General features: G+C 40.5%; 2 protein-coding genes across 4 annotated transcripts in view; one reads left to right on the forward strand and one right to left on the reverse strand.

The window, feature by feature from the left end:
* si:dkey-172j4.3 (diacylglycerol kinase delta) overlaps positions 1 to 4,507 on the forward strand; it is an 88,784-nt gene extending 84,277 nt beyond the window's left edge. For all 3 annotated transcript variants that reach the window (XM_087835511.1, XM_087835504.1, XM_087835507.1), the window contains 3 exons: positions 541 to 654; positions 836 to 950; positions 3,013 to 4,507. In XM_087835511.1, coding sequence (XP_087691637.1) covers positions 541 to 654; positions 836 to 950; positions 3,013 to 3,065 — 282 coding nt within the window. In that variant the 3' untranslated portion in view covers positions 3,066 to 4,507. The remainder of the gene's footprint in view (positions 1 to 540; positions 655 to 835; positions 951 to 3,012) is intronic.
* Positions 4,508 to 8,337: 3,830 nt separating this feature from the next.
* LOC102782102 (cysteine and histidine-rich domain-containing protein 1) lies at positions 8,338 to 18,804 on the reverse strand. The gene is made up of 11 exons (XM_087839260.1): positions 18,498 to 18,804; positions 17,905 to 17,954; positions 17,758 to 17,814; positions 16,193 to 16,347; positions 15,833 to 15,936; positions 14,243 to 14,295; positions 11,841 to 11,911; positions 11,255 to 11,357; positions 10,664 to 10,783; positions 9,403 to 9,465; positions 8,338 to 8,955 (listed from the first exon to the last, which is right to left on the reverse strand). Exons 1-11 carry the CDS (start codon positions 18,559 to 18,561, stop codon positions 8,521 to 8,523), a joined length of 1,275 nt encoding a protein of 424 aa, XP_087695386.1. The 5' UTR covers positions 18,562 to 18,804; the 3' UTR covers positions 8,338 to 8,520.
* Positions 18,805 to 19,244: the final 440 nt, after the last annotated feature.

Genomic DNA, 19,244 nt, shown 5'->3' on the forward strand with positions numbered 1-19,244 from the left:
TAGATAAAGCACATTTAAGTTGTTTTAGTCTTGCTGCAAGCCGCCTTGCAACCCACCTCTACTTCTTTTGATGCTGTCTTTAACACGTCTACATGTTAGAGAGTGCCAGATACAAATTTCCTGGGGATGCAGTTTAATCTGCTTCCTTTTTTGAACTATCTAAAAGCCATTTTTTAGTTAATAAACAGGGTTTAACTTTCGCTTCCTTTAACACTGAATGGTGAACCACAGGTACGGATTTTACTTCTGTAAAGTTGTTTTGATGAGAGATGAAATGAAGTGAACATGTGATGATTACACAGATGGGTAGTGCAGCAAAATATTAGCAAAATATACAAGATATTTTTCCTTTCAAAGAAATTGGAAGTAACCACTGTTGACACATTAACAGGTGTTTATGCATTTGTGAATCAGAAGGGGTCAAAAACACGCATCGAGACAGAACAGGTGTTGACTTTTTACCAACTTTCAGTGGGTTAAATGTCAAATGTCCCATTCTGATTTATAATTGAACTCTTCTTCACCTTCTCTCTGTCTCAGTCTGAGTCTCCAGAGCGAGAGGAGCTTCGCTTGACTTTGAACAGCCTCAGCGCCGAGCTTCACAAGCTGGATGACATCCACTGGATCTGCCCGCTCATGCAGTGCACCGAGGAGGTGGGATGGGATGCAGTGTTTGTTTGTGTCAGAGAGAAGCCGTGGCATTATCGCAGACTAACAACCAGCAAAGTGCCACAGTGTCACTTCTGTTGCTCAGTAGCAGCCCATCTGCCTTCACTGACGACTTTCACATAGCAAAATATCCCTCACTGTGTACCCATCAATCTCTTATTTTTAGGACTCAGTGAGGAGCAGCACTAAGAGCAGCAGCAGTATGAAGCTTAAGATCATACCTAAGGGGAAGAAGGAGAGAGAGAAGCTCCACAAGCAGAAGTCCAACAGTTCTCTCTCAGGTAAAAGATCTTAGCATGTCAGCATGCTAACAGTTAAACTAGTTTGTTGACCACAGCAGGAACAAATTTATTGTGATCGTGTCCAAACATTGTTGTTGTTGCCTTTTGAAATGGTTGCTTTGAAGACTGGGAGCAGGTTTGCAAGCACTCGCAGCCAGTTGTCGTCTTCGAAGCAACTTTGGTCTGTCAAGACTTGTGCGTCAACACATCAATAAGATGCTGATTAACTATAATAAATCAGCAAAACCTGTTGCCATCTCCATGCACAGAAATTCACATGAACTACTTGCGTTAAGAGTTCAGAACCTCATACATTTAAAACAGACAGTTATACATTTCTAAAGAGTTACAAATAGTGATGCAGTTGCTTCAGGACGGCAATTTAAATGCAAAATGGCTCAGTCAGTTTGGAACCAGTCAATCGAATTCCCCATTGCAAACATAGACTCCAGTTATTTGCAAATCTTGGTCAATCTGTTGGAGAGTGACTGCAGTCAGTTTGGAGACAGGTTGCCTCCCACCACAACTTGAGCAATAGCCTTGTGTTTGAGTGTTCGCCCAGACAAGGTTGTCAGTTGCAACTCTTGACATCTGTCATTGTCAGCAAAAATATTGAAAGCAATCATTGGGCAACCACCAGAATTTTAAATATTTTTTTTCCCCCAAAGTCAGAAAGAGTTTATCGTCCTATTTTCGCTGTAGTGTGACCGAGCCAGTAGCTGTGTTTGTTCATTTCTTTGGGATGTGGGTTACAGCAATACAAAGACCAAGGTGTTGTCTAGACCAGGTCAACAACCTTCAACATCAAATGAGTCCTTTTAGCCCCTGCTGTCCAACAATGAGAGAAAAAGGAGCCAAACACACGGCAGGGGGAGGTTTCATCTTAGAGCCGAAGGTATCGACCTGAGAAACCTCTGGCCTAAGATTAAATGAAACTTTCTGAAATTAAACTGACTGAAAAAGCTCTCTGTGTGCTGTGCAGCAACGCTTATGCGTTCCTATCCTTTGTCAAGGACAAACTACAATTCCACTGAGGTTTTGCAATCAGAATACTTTATTAATCGCTAGGGAAATTATGGATTATGCAGTACTTCTTGGTTATAGTAAAAGAAAACAAATACACATATGAATAGTCATGAAAAAAATATATTTTCCTTGAACTTTAAATATAACTCAAAGGAAAGGTTAAGTTTGTGTCAACATGCATTTAGTTGAAAGGCTCTTTTCCTGTCTTCTTGGGTTTAGCAGAACTAAACAGCTACTGACCTCAGGCTTTTAAACCTAGTAAGGAAAAACATAAATGAATCCATCTTTTATCTCTATTATCTTTTCATATTAAGTGATTTGATCCTGTCCTGATTTAAACTCCTAACCCAATTCATTATAAATTGGCCGGTGTTAATACAAAGTAGAACAACACAAGCATATCCAAACCAAATAAAGATTCATGCGCGCAGTATAGGAGTGAACAGGTCCTGTCCTGAGAGGATGATTTGAAAGACGGATACGTTTTGGGTTTTTTGGTGCAATAAATGGAAGCGTTAATCTTTTTTTTCACTTGGTATCTGTCATGTATGTAAGTCACAGTGCCCACGGTGGAACTATAAAAATGACCCTTTCACGAGGAGACGGTTCCTGCATGTCTCCAGGACTTGGATCAGTTTCTTGTGGATCGGTTACAGCTATACTAAGTCAGTCATGCCATTTAGAGTTTTTCGTTTGTTTGTTTGTTTGCAGTGGTTACTCCCGCTGGGCAAACCATTTAATTGATTTTAACCACATAATCAAACTCTGTGCGACACTGGAACCAGACCACAAAGAATCAAGTTTGCCAAACAAACAGCAGCTAGCATTTTTCTTCAATTACACATCAGTGAGCAACAAAAAGAGAGGCTGGGGATGCTGTCATTTTTCAAGGTCCTGCTGTCCTTAACGGCAATTTACTCCAAGAACTAAAAGAAGAGGCTTTAGTCAGCTTCAGCCTGCTTTTATTTTAAAAACACACAGTTATGTGTCTTTGTAAGCAGGGTCAGGTTTTTATTGTTTTCTGTTTCGTCCACAGGAACCTGGGATATCAAAGGCGGGACCACTGAGGCAGATTCTTCAGGCAACTGAAGTCCTGCACGAGGTGCTTTATTACCCACCCCGTTACCCTGAAAACCAGGTGTGAGGAGCACCCCTCCTACCCTTACCTCTAACCACAATGCCCATTGGCTTGACAGAGGTGTTTCCTCCCACTATAAGATTTATTTTATTTTACGTGGGTCGAGGGGGGGATTTAATTTTTCCTCCCCGTTTCTGTTGAATTTTTTTCCAAAGGGCCCTGGCTTTGCATCGCATTGCTTCACCACTGGCGCTCTGCTTCTGGGTCGGTAGATGTGGCCAGCAGCGAATTAAACTGAAATCAAGGCAGGGGTGGAGCAACAACGTCCTTCCTGGCTTATGTTTTTTTTTCTTTCTTTTTTTCGTGACCAAGAAATGTGTTTACGTGGTGCTCTCCTTGCATGTTGAGTTCAGCCATATTATTTTATATGTACAATCATAAGTTGTTACAATCTTTTAACTTTAATTGTTTCATTTCAAAACTTTTTGAATCGCCTTTAGACGTTGATTAAGACTGAGTATTTATTCCGTGATGCTACTGCTATGAGAACTCCGACGCAACAAATCAACAAAATGAACAAACTGAAACATCTCGACCTTACTGTCTACTGAACTGGAGATTCTCTTATATGTTGCAAAAAAAATATACTGAGGAATGTACTTGTGTGGACTTGTACTAACCTGTGAATAATGATGATGTTAAATGATAAATCATATATGATTTTACAGAGGTTCTATTGTTGTGGTTTTAAAGTGGTTCTTAATAGGCTGTTGTGTGGCTTGTGTGGTCCGAGGCTATGCAGCCACGCTGCAAAAAGAAAAAAAAAAAAAACTTTACTGTGAGTCATTTCATCTGGCATTCAGCCCTGTGAAAAGATCCGACTGTGGGATTTTTAAAGTACGCTCTTTTCGTTATTATCGAGGTCTAAAATGTGGCTTATGTGGGAGTTAAATATTTCTTCCCACTGTGCAGTTTTTCAGTTGTTCTGTGAACCACTATGAGGCACAGTACCAGATGAAGTGACTCGATAAGAGCAGATATTTTTGGTAGTGTCTGGTAAATGCGTTTACAGAAGGAGGAAGCATCAAGGATGCACACAAACAAAACATTACAGCTACTCAGTATGTTACTAATACTTTGCCATATTCATGATTGTATATGTAATATAAGAGTCAGTGGATATTTGACTTTGCCTTGTTGTGGTTAAAAGCTATTATTATATTATTGTTATTAACATTACAAAATGTATATCTATTTTTTGTATATCTTATTTTCCCAATGGTAACCTGTGAAGCTGTTCTGGCTTTGCTGCTTCCCCCTTTGACAAACTCTTTGGCCACCATGCATATAATCAAGCCAATTACTATTGTTATGTGTGTCCCCGCATGCATACTTAGCCTTCGCCTCACAGTGGATATTGCCTCATGAAAATGATTTTTTTCTTTCAATTTAAATTTTTATTATTTTTTTTATGTGTTTGTTCAGACCAGCAACATTTGCGAATGTTACTTTTGTTTTAAACCAGACTGGTTGGAGTTTAACTGAAAAGCAGGATTTAGTTTAGCAAAAAAAAAGACAAACCACTTACTTACATACTTACACCCTGCATATTGTAAATTTTGTCAAGCCGTGTATCAATAGTGTATTATTTGAGTACCTAAATTGTTGTTCTGCTGTTTGGAAATCCCTGAAATCGAAAATTGTTCCTTTACAATGCTCCAGAAATTTGTTAACTCGTTTACTGGTTTTTTTCCTTCTTTTCCTACTAGCCTAAAAGTGAAATACACGATCCAACAACACGCACATAAAAAAATTTATAATAAATGTGAGGGAAATCTGTTTGTTTTTGTTTGAAAAGAGAATGGCCAAATGTTGGAATATCAGAGTTTTAAACCACCAAATACTCATATCAATTACAGCATAAAAAATCCTATAATCATTTCAACCCACAAGTATTTCTGTGCAACTAAGAATTGCAGTAATATTCAAGCCGACTGGTCCTGTACATCCCTACTAGAGACGGTGGCAATGGATCCGATAATTGCTACTCAAACAGCATGTTCTTTGTTAAGCAATCAAATCCAACTTTTGGCAGGATTTGACATCTTCCTTTTTACATCTTTTTTCAGAAGCAAAGCTAAATTTGTAAATAATAATAATAAAACATTCCTCTTGCCTAGCAAAAAAGTGAATTTCATAAAATGTCACAATTTTTGCTATCAGAATATAATAAAGAACATTCACTAGCTAACATTTACCTAAGTTTTAATGTTGCAGTACAAGTTAGCTATACTTTACACTCACATTTTCACATTTATTGGCCTGAACTACACCATGAGACAGTTACTGCCAAGTGTTTGATTGTCAGAATGTAAGAAGTAAGAAAATTAAAACAAAATTAAATACTAGCTAGTTTTAGCTAATACTAGCTTTTCAAGCTAGCAATATGACGCAGTGGTTGTTAGATGTTTTTTCATAAGAAGCCTACATAATCTTAATTTATAACTAAACTGCTTTGAAAACTAGAAAAGGGACAAAGATGTACATTCACAATCTCACTTTGACTCAGGTCTGTTAAAATAAAGTTGTTTGTGCATCAGCTTTGCTTCATTTACACAGAAGTGCTCGGTTGTTGAGTTCGGACATTATTTTCCACATTTATCAAACTAATCCTTTACCAGACAGAATAACTGTGAGGCGTTGTAGATGTAGGATTGTGCTACTGTATCCATAGTGTGCCAGCTTACGCTCTACACCTTAGAGGCTTTCGTGGTGTTGTGCCAAGTTTGTACTTTTGTGGGTTATGAGACATACAATAACGTGCGCGTGATTGAGCGATGGCGCTCACATGCACTTGAGATGCAGGAGTTGTTGTATGTCATATATTTCTAAGTTTACTGTATCTTGCCTTGCACTTTATCAAGAGGTTAACTTGATTGGGGGGGTAATCACGTGTACGTGTGTGTGTGTGTGTACGCTAAGATTTCACGTGTTTACAGGGTTGTTTTTTTTAATCGATGAATGAAATCTTTTTATTTATGAAAAATGTATACGGACATAAGTGTTTCGATAAAGTGTGATATATGTAACCAATCACAAAAAAATATGAATATATGGAGATGTATACACAAATGTTTATTACATTCGTGGCGGTACAATTACTCCAACAGCAGCTCGACACCATTTGACACCAATGTTATTTGTGATTGTGTCATTTTACCATCACAGCGATGTCATTTAAACCCCAATTGGTACGCCTTCCCAAAGAAGAAGGAAAAAAAAGAAAAAAGTAATACTAATTTCAAACCAAAGTTATTTAAAATGTAATCCAGTGTTATTTACAAACTACTAACACAAAGAAGTTGTTCAGCTTGTGTTGAGCCTTTTTTTTGGGGGGGGGGTTGAAATTTTTGTGTATAATTTTTGATTTGGTTTGTGTTGTGCTGAAAATTACTGCAAAGATGTTGGGCAACATAATATATGGAAGCCATTTTGGGACAAGTAATTGCTTATTTATTGCTCTTTTAATTAAATATATCCTAGTTTTGTTTTTTCTTTTATAGAGTTTGTTTTTTTTTAATTTTTTCTGATGTCGCAAACTGAAACTCTTCCCAAGGAGTTACGTGAAGCTGAAAAGAAAAATGCTAGCAAAGGAACTGAAATGAATCCACAGATTACAAACACTGCCATGTTTGTGCAACAGTATTCCATAGATGACATTTGTGAACGCACCCCTGATTCTGAGCAGCCTATATATTGAGACAGTGCTGGAAGCCAGACTAGATGTTGCACGACCTTGTACGTTGCGAGGTGTTTTATTGTGTTATCATGTGCAGTTTGTAACAAAGACAAAGTCCGTGCAACCCTCTGGAGATTAAATGAATTATTGAAGTGTGAATCTTGTGTGTTGCTTTATTTAGTAATTGTGTGATTTGTGGTGCTCTTGCGCCTTCGAGTGTTTTTATTCCAGGTTGACAAAAGAGTCAAGGCCTTGGTGTGCTTTAATCAAAGCAGGTCACAACTAAAGGTAAAGACTTAAATTGTATTTTCACTATTGTCTACCCACTTAACTTTTAGGCACTGTCTCATCGCTTGATTTTTCTCTTTGATTTTTCTATGTATATTTTTACACTTGATAAATCACTTTGATGTCTGTGAATAGTTAAAATTATCTTTTAGTTTTTGGAGCAGTTTCTTAATTTCTGTATTATAGCATTTTTCTTACAATAACATGCTTCTGCGGCACAAAGGAGGGAGCTAAGCGTAGCTTCTGCAGATTTATCCACTGCACATCTGGGACGTGAGTCTCTCGTTTCACCACATCCCCAAGCTGCTCCATTTTATTAAGATCTGGATCTACGGAGGCCATATCTCAATCTAAGTGAACAGTGAACGTAGCTTTGTAACGTGATGTGCTACCCTGCTGGAACAAGTTCCAGAAGTTTTGGTCATAAAGGAATCGGCATGGTCAACAACAAGACACAGGTAAGACTGTGGTGTTTAGATAACATCCTCTAATAGTACACCAACACCACAGCAGCCTTATAGAAGCCGGGATGGAGTGATGCTTTCTTGTTATAGTAAAACTGGGGACTCATCAGACGAGGCAACATTTTTCTTATACTGTCCAATTTTAGCAAGCCGGCGTGAAATGTAGTTTCAGTTTCCTGCTCTTAGGTGACAGAAGTAACTCCGACTTCTGGGAAGTCTTCTGCTTCAAGACATGGGTGTTCAGAAATCGGTTTTGACCAGTGGTTATTCGAGCAGTCTGGCTGTTCTCCAACAAACTCTCGCATCAAGGAGGCATTGTCACTCAAAAAACTACCACTGATATTTTCTCGCCTTGTTTACTAGCCACGCTTGCTCTAAACAATTAGCCCACATGCTGTATGTTCTTTGTTTGGCTGTAGTAAAGCCAGTCAGTGAGTAATACTGTGTAGGCTGCTCTCACAGATGTACAATAGGCTTATAATAATGAAAACAAAGTGTGGAAATACAATTTAAGTATGACTCATAAACTAAAGGCTAGTCTGACCTAAACTGTTTTATTTACAGCACCAGTGGATAAGCTAATGATTCATTACAGGTTTTTGAAAAAAAAAAATCATTAATTTCTGCTTAAAGCCCAGGGGACTTGTGATGGATATCAAGTCTTTATATCATTGATCCAGCTATTTATCTGTAATGAATGTAGCCAACAGTGGTGAAATGCTACCAGTCGGTACACATACAAAATGAAACAACACCCCCCACAAATGTAGAAGTAGAAACTGACATAGAAAACTTTATTTCTTCTATCGAAGGTACAGTTTTGTCATTACATCACGTTCTCCATATCGTGTTCATTTAAACACGTCTCATTGGGGTTTGTAGTGAGTAATTATTATTTCAGAAATAAATATGTCCTATGTTATAAAAATCTCTTTTGATTTTCTATTTCTAAACCACAAAGAAATCTGAAGTTTTTCACTCTAGCTCTGGCATGTCTTCATATCCTTCCTCTTCCTCCTGCCTCCTCTGCTCTTCTAGCTTCTTCCTCTCCTCCTCCGCCTTCATCCGCTCCTCCAACGCCCTCTTCATCTCCTCCTCCACCTCCTTCCTCTTTAACTTCCGCCTCTCCTCCTCCTCGTTCTTCTTTTGATTTTCATCCTTCTCTGCCTTTTTATTCTTGGGCGTGTCATAGCCCCACTCCTCGTCCGAGTCACTGATGTCGTCATCATCGATGTCCCAGTCGGGCTGGTACGACTCGTTGGATTCGATGAACGGGTCGTCTGCGGGCTCGGGCTCAGGTTTGTAGTTCGGGTCCTCCAGTTTGCCCCAAGCCACTTGGTCGGCCTTGCGGAGGTTTATCTCCAGTTTAGATGGGACCATATTGACCGAGCTGTGCTTTACGTTGATCACCTGCAGGTAAGAGAAATTCAAACTTTGGATGGACAACATTCAAGCGCAATCTAGTTTAAATGTGTTCGTCAGAAACGTGTGAACTGATAACTAACTAACCACGGGATATGCTAATGATTATGATCACGATTATATTTTTAAGAAAATCTAGTTGCAACTGAATTACTTATTTCTAAACTTCAGATTATGTTTAGATGCTCACAGCACTCCACTGCTGAGGAAAGGTCCATCTAGCGTAGTTAGTCGGACATAAAGTCTTTATCTACCTCTTTCTCTCCTAAATACTTTTTTTCCAACCACAGCCAGCAAAACCTGCCAAACAAGAGTCGGGCGCTTTGTGTGCCCACCATCCTCAAACCTCAGTTCATTCACTGATCTTTGAACATGAGCTCAAATGTTCCAAGTGTAAGTGGGAAAGGCGATTCCCAGCAGACAGCAGATACTTACCCCCCAGAGGTGGAACTCTTTCTTGAAGATCTTATTGTTCTCAAACTGGATTTGACACGAGAGCTAAAGAGAGGACAGAAGACAGAGAAACGGTGTAGGTCTTATTGCATAAATGGGTAAATATACAAATCTGTTAATGAAAAAAAATCTTGAGTTAGACCATGATTATTAGTACTGGGTATAAAATTAAAACAGCACTTCTTAGTAAAATTAGTAAAAAGCTTGAAGACGCTTGGCTTGTCTGTCCTTTTCTATAGTTTCGACTTCCGTAATCAAAGGTAGAGTACAACCCTGTCCACATCTAACAGTTCAGTTATTGGACATCGCTTTTTTGCTCACAGTCGGTCAATGCACATTTACACTACTCTCCCGAGAACCCCTTCGTGGTCACTTTGGTCGCCTGAGAGAAGTTTATCGGTAATGGTTATTTCACCCTATGTCGCCACATGTCGCTGAGTTTCATTGACTTTCGATGCTCTCTGGTTGCTACGGTGTTGCTAATATTTTTGTTTTTTTATGTATTATTAGCAAAGTTAACTTCATGTATGCTCAGTATGACCTGAAACTGGCGATTGAGCTCATACAGTCACCAGAAACGTGGAGGTCACACAGTCGAGGGCCGCTATCCTGCAGGCTTCTCTATAATGTCAAGTCTATTTCATTCAGCAGAGTTCACTTCACTCTAAAGAATTAGCACCAATGAACAGCCACTGTGCAGCATGCAAGGACCAATCAAATTTCTTTTGCTAACAATGAAGGACTTCAAGAAGTTGCAGCAATCAAGTTGTCATGGTGATGCTGAGGGTGGCTGCGTTCACTCGCAGACCGATTGGTGACAGTTTGCAGTGAATGTGAGTCAGTCTGTTAATGAGTGCGACTTTTCTATGACGCATCTCTGTGACCTACGGACGTTAAAGCGCTGATGTACAAAAGTAATTTAGTAAAACCTGTTACATAAATGCAGTCACTCTCTAATACACAACATACACATTGATAAATTAGCTACATGTGCATCTTAGACCCTCTTAAAAATCATTACAATCTCAGAAAGGGTTACAGGATTGTCATAAATGACTCATTTTGGACCTCAACAGGAAGTTGAGCTAAATCTCATTAACACCTGTTACTGTGCTGAATGCTGATTTGTTAACAGTTAATTAAACCACAAATTATTAGCTGCTTATTAATGAGATTGTCTCATTGCAAAGTCATACTAGATCCAACCACATACGCTGCACGTTGTCTGTTTCATTAAACTCACCACCGTCCGGTTGGCCTCTATGCTGGAAAACTCTGGGTTTGCGTTCTTGGCGTAAATGGTCACGACAACGCTGTTGCCAGTCTGATGCCAGTCATAGCGACACGCCACCTTCTTCTTGTCCTGCAAACACACACGTGAACCCACACACACACACCGGTGAGCTGCACAGCCAGACTGCTGCGACACCGAGGAGCGACTCGAAGGCTGATAATCATAGTTATCAAATCTAAATCAAAACATCCCAATGAAAGAGAGAAACCTTTTTATTCCTGTCCTGGTTTGAGTGTTTGGATTGCTTTAGCGCTCTTCAAGGACATTTGAATTTGTGGTAAACATGATTTGTTTGACTTGAAGTTTGACTTGTTTTTTGTCTGCCCTCATACATAAATCTTCCCACTCAAGTCTTTGTTTTATAGTGATCAAAAGGACGAACAAGTGAACCGTGCACGCAAAAATAGGTCACTTTAAAGCTTTTTTTGATGTTGTTGTCAGCCCTTGAGATCTGTTTTCCTTTTTCCCTGCAAACTTTGATCCGATCCCTGGTGTCCCACCAGCAGTTTCTCTGGTACATTCTCCAGGTGGTGCGTGTACCTGCTTTGGGACCCAGCGGTGTTTCCCCATGGTGCAGCCCTTCTGGTCCAGGAAGGCGTTGAAGTCTGTTGTCTTGATGCAGCAGCAACTCCAGTACTTGTACCTAAACAACAACAAAAAAAGAAAATACAAAGAAATGGTCACAGTTTGTAAGAAACAAGCCGTGTCATCCTGGAAACAACAACAACCCTACGTGATCCCCATGAAATGAGCCTAATTCAGGTTTTGTTAGGAAGCTGCCCAGCAGTAGGAAGCCCAGTGTTACACTTAATGTGATTTATAAGCAGCGCTTGTAGTTTATTTACTCTTAAAGTCTGTTTGTAATGTTGCAGATTTGCTTTAATTACCAATCTTTAATTAACTCTCTTATCTCGACGCTTTTATGTTTCTTGCTTTGCGTGCACGGCCTTCAGTTTTGTTTTGTTTGCGTCCCTCTTTTGTAGAAGTCAGCTAATTGTTGTTTTTGATACGAGCTATGCAAATAAAGAATGTAATTACGGTTTTGTTACAGTGGATTAGACTTGTTTTTGTTAAAAAAAAAAAATAAATCTCCGGTAAACAAGTGGCAGGGAGTTTTTGTTCTTACCCCTCGTGAAAGACGGGAGCTCCAGGATGGTGGGTGCAGACCTCCATGTCGGTCTGTGGTCCTTGGTAGACCTAAACACAGAAACATAGCACACAATGCAGAGACCATCCGATCAGTTGTGGTGACATTTGATAATATTAAAGATTTAGAAGTAAAAGATTATGTGTAATCTTAAGGTTTTCTTCCATTTTTAACAGGGCGATGTCATATTTTCTGTCCAATAAGTGGTGTTCAGCCATTTTTAATTGTAAAGGCAAAGACCTTGAAGGGTGAAGTGAAAGGATAGCTCCCTTTTATGTCAGCACTGTTTGTTAAATCATACTCAAGGTCCTTATAAAGCAATTAAAGGTCATTAGTTCGTTCGTGAATCATAGTAGCTTCATAAATAAACATCGATTCTATCCTCAGTCCTTTGTTTCTGAAGTTCTTCCCATCAGAGTTCATTTCATCAACAACCTTTTGGTTTTGGAGGAAAACAGTATAGTGATACAAACAACAAAACGATGACTAAATAAAAATGAGTACACAAGGAAATCTTTATCTGCCTTATGACAATCAAAGTAGGCGAGTAGTAGCTTCGATTTCTGTCCTTTCAGTGACGTTGTTGGCTCGATTTCATTCAAGACTGGTCTGTTGGTATTTATAAAATCCGTCTTCTCACCACATCTCAAAATTACTGATGATTTAGTGACTGTGCTGTTTTCTTATAGTTCAACTATAGGTGACCATGAAGGAGATCAAACTGTACATAAGCCTTCTTTTCATGTCCTTCGATTTCTAAGATATTATCCGATGATTTCATCATTGCCTTGACGTGGCTCATACTTTTCATTGATCCTAGCAGGTTAAAGTTCATGATCATTTCTATATCATTGCCTTCTATGTCGAAGGTGCTTTTATATAAGGTGTTTCCTGTCCAGTTGCTTTCTTTCCAAGGTCCTTAGACTACTGACTGAGAATCTACATAGAGATAAGTGTGCACAGTTCACGTGTGATCATGTGATCAAACTGAATGGGTTTAAAATCCAAAAATAATTTGAAAGTAAAATTAAAGACTAAAAAAATCACATTTTTTTAAGGTAAACTAAAAATGTGAACGTGAAAGCTTGGTGTGCTTTGTGAATTGTGATGTTTTACTGTATTTAAAAGGGTTAAAGGTCAAAATGATGTGAAAACACAGAAGCGTGTCACCGCTCAATTCTCAGTTTCTCACTGCCTCCATCTTTGGTGGCCGATAGTGATGTTGCACTCTCCCTGGGTAAACACTTTTGATCACGAGTTAAGTGGTGGAAGGTAACTCCAAACACTTGCAATCACGCTCAGAGAGACTGGTTAAGGTTTACGAATAACTACCATCCAATTTATAAATGCAGACAGATCACCAGCATGTTGCCATCAGTCTGAGTGGTCTTTCTGCAGTAGGTGACTGGATTCAGCTGGCTGCCAACTGGTTATATTCCAGTTTACGGTCAAGACTGTCAAGCACCGATGTCATCTGGCAGTTAAATCTCCATCCTGCTGCAGCTATTTACAAATTTGTGTTTCAGATCTGTGAGCTTCTGTCCACACTCTGGATTCAAGTATGAATTTCTGTGTATGCAAATGGCAACAAATTAGCCATTTTCACTCATTTATCACAGTTAATTGCCTGATTATCACAAACAGGTTGCATGTAATTGCCAACTTGATAACTGATAACTGATTAGAGACCGACTCCGTCTTATTGCACTTTTATCATCGTCTTGACGCACAATTTATTTCCAAGCAGAGTATTTATAGTTTTGTGCTCAGGAGTACAGTAGTAATCCCATATATCCTTAATTTTTTTTACTGCAAAAGGAAAAGAAAACATTAAAGTAGGTAGAAGCCTTGCATTCACTAGTCCATTAAAAACTAAAAAGCAATCACTGGGCAAACAGCGCTGCCTATACCTGTAGCATACTGTAGTTATAAGGAAGCAGCATTTTTCATAGAGTTCTAGTAAATATGAAAAGTCAGTCAACTGTTTGGAGGCTTTACGTTTGTGTATTTTCTCTACATTTGAGGAAACAAAGAGCTGCTACAGTTAGTACCAGCTGATATGTGTTGTTGCCTGCATTGTGCACTAGATGGCGCCCTTAATAAACTTTACAGAGGCTGAAGCAGAGGCTTGATGGACTGAACTCAAACGAAAGCGCAGCAGTGAGGCTGCGTTACTGCCTGGGTGCATCTGAGGGGGCCGGGTCAAGTTATTACAAAGCTGCAACCCCGCTCCACTATGTTGTGTAATAAATGGTTAAGAAAACTGCCACGTGTGTGTATTATGATGACTACTTTAGTGTGAGTCATTTAAAAGTTGTTAAGTCTCAGCTTTAAGCTCTGATTCAGGCATTAAATCACACAAATGACAAAAAGACACTCACTGTTTTGCATCCTGCGTTTTTGCAGCGGGTCCCGCAAATAACAGCCTGACTCTCTGTTGGAAAAAACAAAAACAGAGATAAGACACTAACAAGTCCAAGTTTTATTCCCGTGGAGTAATTCTAACAGAGCAGTGAGAGTGCACGTAGTTTTGACGTATTGATTTGTGCTGCACTGAGGTCAAATTATTCTCAGTGTGCAGACATTTTTTTCCCTTTTCCCTCTTTTTCAGAAACGTCTCGCTAAAACTGGAAGTGTGCAGCACATACTGGAGTAAGAGTGAGACACGTGCACTCCTGAATCCACGATAAACCCGCCTTACCGGCTCATTCTGACTTTAATTGAATCTAAAAAAGTTTACTTTCCCCTAAATGAGAAACACCTGCTAGTGTAGCATCAATATTTCAAACTGTTTCCAATACATGTCGACTCGTCTTTCACTGATATCGATTTGAGTGTGGCGCCTCGCTTACTTTGCCTCGTTTAAAGATTTATGCACCCGATTTCAGAAAAGTCTCAATGCAGAACTGATTGTTTTGAAGAAAGTTTTTTTAAGTGACTTTGAGGTTTTTCCCACACTAACATCTCTAGAGTTTAGAGAGAATGATGTGAAAGAGAAAATCCAGGGAAAAACAATTCACAGGGAGAAAATGTCTTGTTGACACCTGAGCAGAAAGATCAGTCGACTCAAATAACCACTCGTCACAAGCAAAATATGCAGAAGAGCATCTCTGAACGCACAACACGCTGAACCTCGAAGCAGAAGACCACGCCACCTATGTGCTGCTGTCAAGTTAAAATGGACCAAAGTCTCTGAGAAAAGTTTCCAGCAGCTCGTCGAATCTGTTCCAGGAAGAGTTAAAGAAACTGTGAAGGCAACCCAGTGATAACGAGGTGTACCTAATAAAGTGACCAGTGAGTGTGTATGAAACATTTAAGTACTAACATAGCTTCAGAAGCCCCGCCCACCTCCCCGTTCAACCCTTCTGTTTGTGAAGGAGAGCCAACCAGAAGGAGGTTGGCTCAAAGCAGGAAGCACAGGGATTATTTTGAACTGTGAATCATGCAAAGCTGCTCTATCAGAGTTCAAAAAGTTTCATTTCTCTGTACCACCCCTAAAGAAACAACACTGTAAACCAGAGGTGGGGAACTCCAGGCCTCAAGGGTCTACCTGGGCTGGGCCCTTCAAAGACCGGCCCACGCAGCGCTAGCTCAGTAGGTAGAGTTGTTGCCGCATGATTGGAAGGTCGGTGGTTCAAATCCACTGAACGGCTACCCTGAGCAAGGTACCATCCCTACACACTGCTCCCTCTGCAGAGGAGTAATTTCCCTATGGGCACTAACACATACACATTACACACATTACACATTAGAGGGCCGGAAGTTCGAGGCTATGAAATGGGACAGTCTAACCTTCAGATTCCAGGCCTCTGGAGAACTTCAAGACATGTTGAGGAGGTAATGTAGCCTAAATCAATTGTGTTGGATCAAGGACACATCTAAAACCTGCAGGCTGCCTGTGAGGCCTGGAGTTCGACACCCCCGGAGTAAACGTTTGTTGTGATTCTTTTAAACGGTGAGCGTTTGTGTACCCTTCTTCTCGTTCTCTCCTCTCTTGCCGATGTCCAGCTTCTCCAGCGCCTGAGCCAGCGACGCCGACACCTTCTGGGGAAGTTTGGTCATGGGCTCGTCTGAACTGTGCACGTGCAGAGAAATGAACACACACATACACAAGCATGAGCAGACTGACACACAAGAGTTACGCAGTGAATAATTTATTCCAGCCGTAACCTCACGGTGACCCCCGTGACCTCCCCCCCCATGACTTCACTGCACAGATAAAGCAAACAGAGACAAACACACAACATGACAAACTCCAGCGATCACACGCACATCAGAAAAAGATGGATGCTGATATAAATGAGAGCTGACTGCAGATCTCAAACACACACCTGGGTCTCTCCTTCTGCAGCATCTCTGCAGATTTGGGGCCCTGATAGATTATCTCTCGGCCTTCGGCGTGTTTAATCTCGCCCTTATCCGACGACACCTCGGGCCTCAGAGGCTCCTGGGGTTTCACGTTGCTGTGGCGCCCGCGGGTACAGCCCTGCGTTCAAAATCACACGGGTCACTTCAGTCATGCTCAGGTAACGAAGCTCTGGATGAGATTCCAGATCCCACATACCTGATAAAGTACTTTCTGCAAAAATATCTCTAACACTCTAACACAATGCTCAGTTTCAGCACAGAGTACATTCTGTATTTTACTCGAGTACTTTTTTTCATCGTATCCTACTTTACGCTTTCACGCTCCTGTGACAGCTTCAGTTTTTCAGTTCTTATTAGTTTGTTGCTTTGTTAAATACAAGTCATTTAAGCTCACACCAGTGACTCCAACCTCGCTCATCTTGACAGAAAAACATCAAACATGCATTTTATGTGATAGGATAGACTGTATATTGAAGATGGACCTTTAAAGCTGTATTATCTCTATTGGTCAGACTCTTTTATTTAATAGTTATTTTCCAGCTTTTTAGTTATGAAATCTCAAACCAAGCCCTCACCATAATCTTGATTTCAGGTTAGTAAGATGAAATTTCAGGATTCCCACTTCATAATTTCATGATAATAACCGGAATTTTTAACTTCTGCTAACGTCTTTTTCACTGGCAGAAACTCCCCAACTTAACTAACTTAACACATTAATCGTCATTTTAGACTCATAATCTTGTTACCTTTTAAAATAATCCAGTAGATTTTCAAAATGTACTTTTTTGCCCTTACTGGGCTGAAAGAATGTACACAATATTTTTTGTATCCATGTTTTTCTTTTCATTGATTGTTTCTGTCACAAAAATGTAAAAGATTCAGGTAATTAACCAAACTAACTTGACATTTTGAGATAAGTAGATATTTTGAGATGATAACCTAAAATTGTAACTTGCGGAGCGCAAAACTTTCAGGGGCAGACACGAGCTTCCATACGTTAAAGATCAATTAAATATATTGTGTACATGCAACTATTACCAGCAAATGAAAGTTCAGTCTTCGCTCTGTCTGGAAGAATTATTTGTGTATTTATTTTATGTATTTACCTTTTTCAGTGGCTTTGTGTACGCTTTTCATCTTTAAATGCCATCTGCATGTCCTGGGCTGAAGATGAAACATCCTGATAACTGGGCAGCAAATTTTCAACATAAAACAAACATAGATTTCCTGCTAATTAAGCCCTCACTCATCATTCAGAGCTAACCTCTCCGTCCTGCATGATTAAGCGCGTTTTAATGGTTGAAAAAGTATCATACTTCATTACAACACTGGGGTTTTAGTTGGTTTAAAATAAATGTTGGAAATGCCCGACACTAACTCTCATTAGGTTTCACTCCACTGCTTTTGCTTCCACCTGATTAAACATTCATCAAAAGATCTCCATGTTTTCTCCTAATTTATTCTCTCTTTTTTTAGTAATTTCACCATGATAAACACTTCTGGAGCGTGGACCCTGAGCTCGTGTTACCTTGATGGAGAGAAACTCAGAGAAGTCGGTCGTCCTTTTCCTGCAGCAGGACCAGCCCTGGAGACACAAACAAACAAACAAACAAACACGTGATTAGCGTTGAGTTTTATTCTCCCACTCGAGTCAGACTCTAAGAGGAGAGTTTACCTTCAGTGCATCGTGGAAGACAGGGCCTCCCGGGTGGAAGAGGCAGGAATCTTTTAGAGTGGAGATAAAGACAACATGAGTCTGCATATAGACGCTCACTGAGATCCCAGCTGCTCACAGGGTCACTGCAGTGTGGAGGTGCCGTGTGTCCCTTATAAGGAAGGAAGATGGCCGTCTCTCTCAGCCACGCTGTCTCAGACTAGACCGTCTCTCTCACACGGACACAACTTCTACTTGATGTCACGCAAACCAGCGCGTGATCAGTCAATCTGTCACGATCACAGGTTCACACACTGTTCATGTTTAGTGCACACAATCTGAATTTGAATCGAGTCCCAAAACACTACATTAAAGTAAAACTATTCATGAGTGCTCCCTTTCAAAATAAAAGTGCAGAGCTCCTTTTAAAGGTGGCTGAAAATTTAGACGTCATCATCATCATGAAGGAAATTGTGTTTCTTCAGACAACCTACAAGTGTCATCTCACACCCAGTTTTCTTCCACTTCAGCTCCAGGTCTTTGATAACAGGATGACTCAGAGTCGCTGTAACAGGTTTAAAGTAAAGGAGCAGACACATGCAGGAGGATCTTACCATCCTTGTTCTTGTCGGGGTCAAACGTCTGCCCACAGCCTTTGTTGTAGCACAGTAGAGCCATGTTGGCCTCGTGGACTGTGACGTCTTCTTCTTCACTGTACAGTCTGCACTCGTTCGCTTGCGTTTAGATATGTTCCTTCACACCGGCCGTGTCTCCAGGTCTTAATGCCTCGGTCGGGTCTCTAGAAGTTTCTCCAGCCAGGCAGAAAGAAGAGATCCAGAAGGAGTCGTCGCCTTCTGGAGAAGTGAGAGATAGAGAGGGGGGTCTCCGTCTCTCTCTGGTTCAGGCCTGGCTGAATGAAAGATAAAAATAGCAGCTCACCTCCCTCCTACCCCCACGCCCCTCTCTCAATTTACAGCTGTCAAAACTTATCTGGGGGTGGGGGCTGACATTCCTCCCGGTGAGTGTCGGCTGTCACAAACAGGCCTGCCGCGGCCCGGCAGCAGCCACAATAGGACTGACAACTCCTGGATTTCCTGTCACTCTGTGCGCTGGATCCACAGCAGAGACGGCAAACCAGTGCTCGAGACGCTGAGAGACATTTTAATTCCACCCTGTGCTGAAACTTCCTCAACGCTTTTAAGGTGATTGTGTTCCACATGTGACACTCAGTGACCGTGAATAACTGGTCTTCAGGGAAGATTGTCCACAACACTTTGGAGCCCGCCTAGTTCAGGGACCTCTAAACTCATGTGACACGAAGCAATAGGAAGGGAATACTTAATCCCAGTGTGTCCCAGCAC

This window comes from Neolamprologus brichardi, chromosome 3, assembly GCF_056152115.1.
Source record: "Neolamprologus brichardi isolate AB-2024 chromosome 3, ASM5615211v1, whole genome shotgun sequence".
In the NCBI taxonomy this organism is placed as follows: Eukaryota; Metazoa; Chordata; class Actinopteri; order Cichliformes; family Cichlidae; genus Neolamprologus; species Neolamprologus brichardi.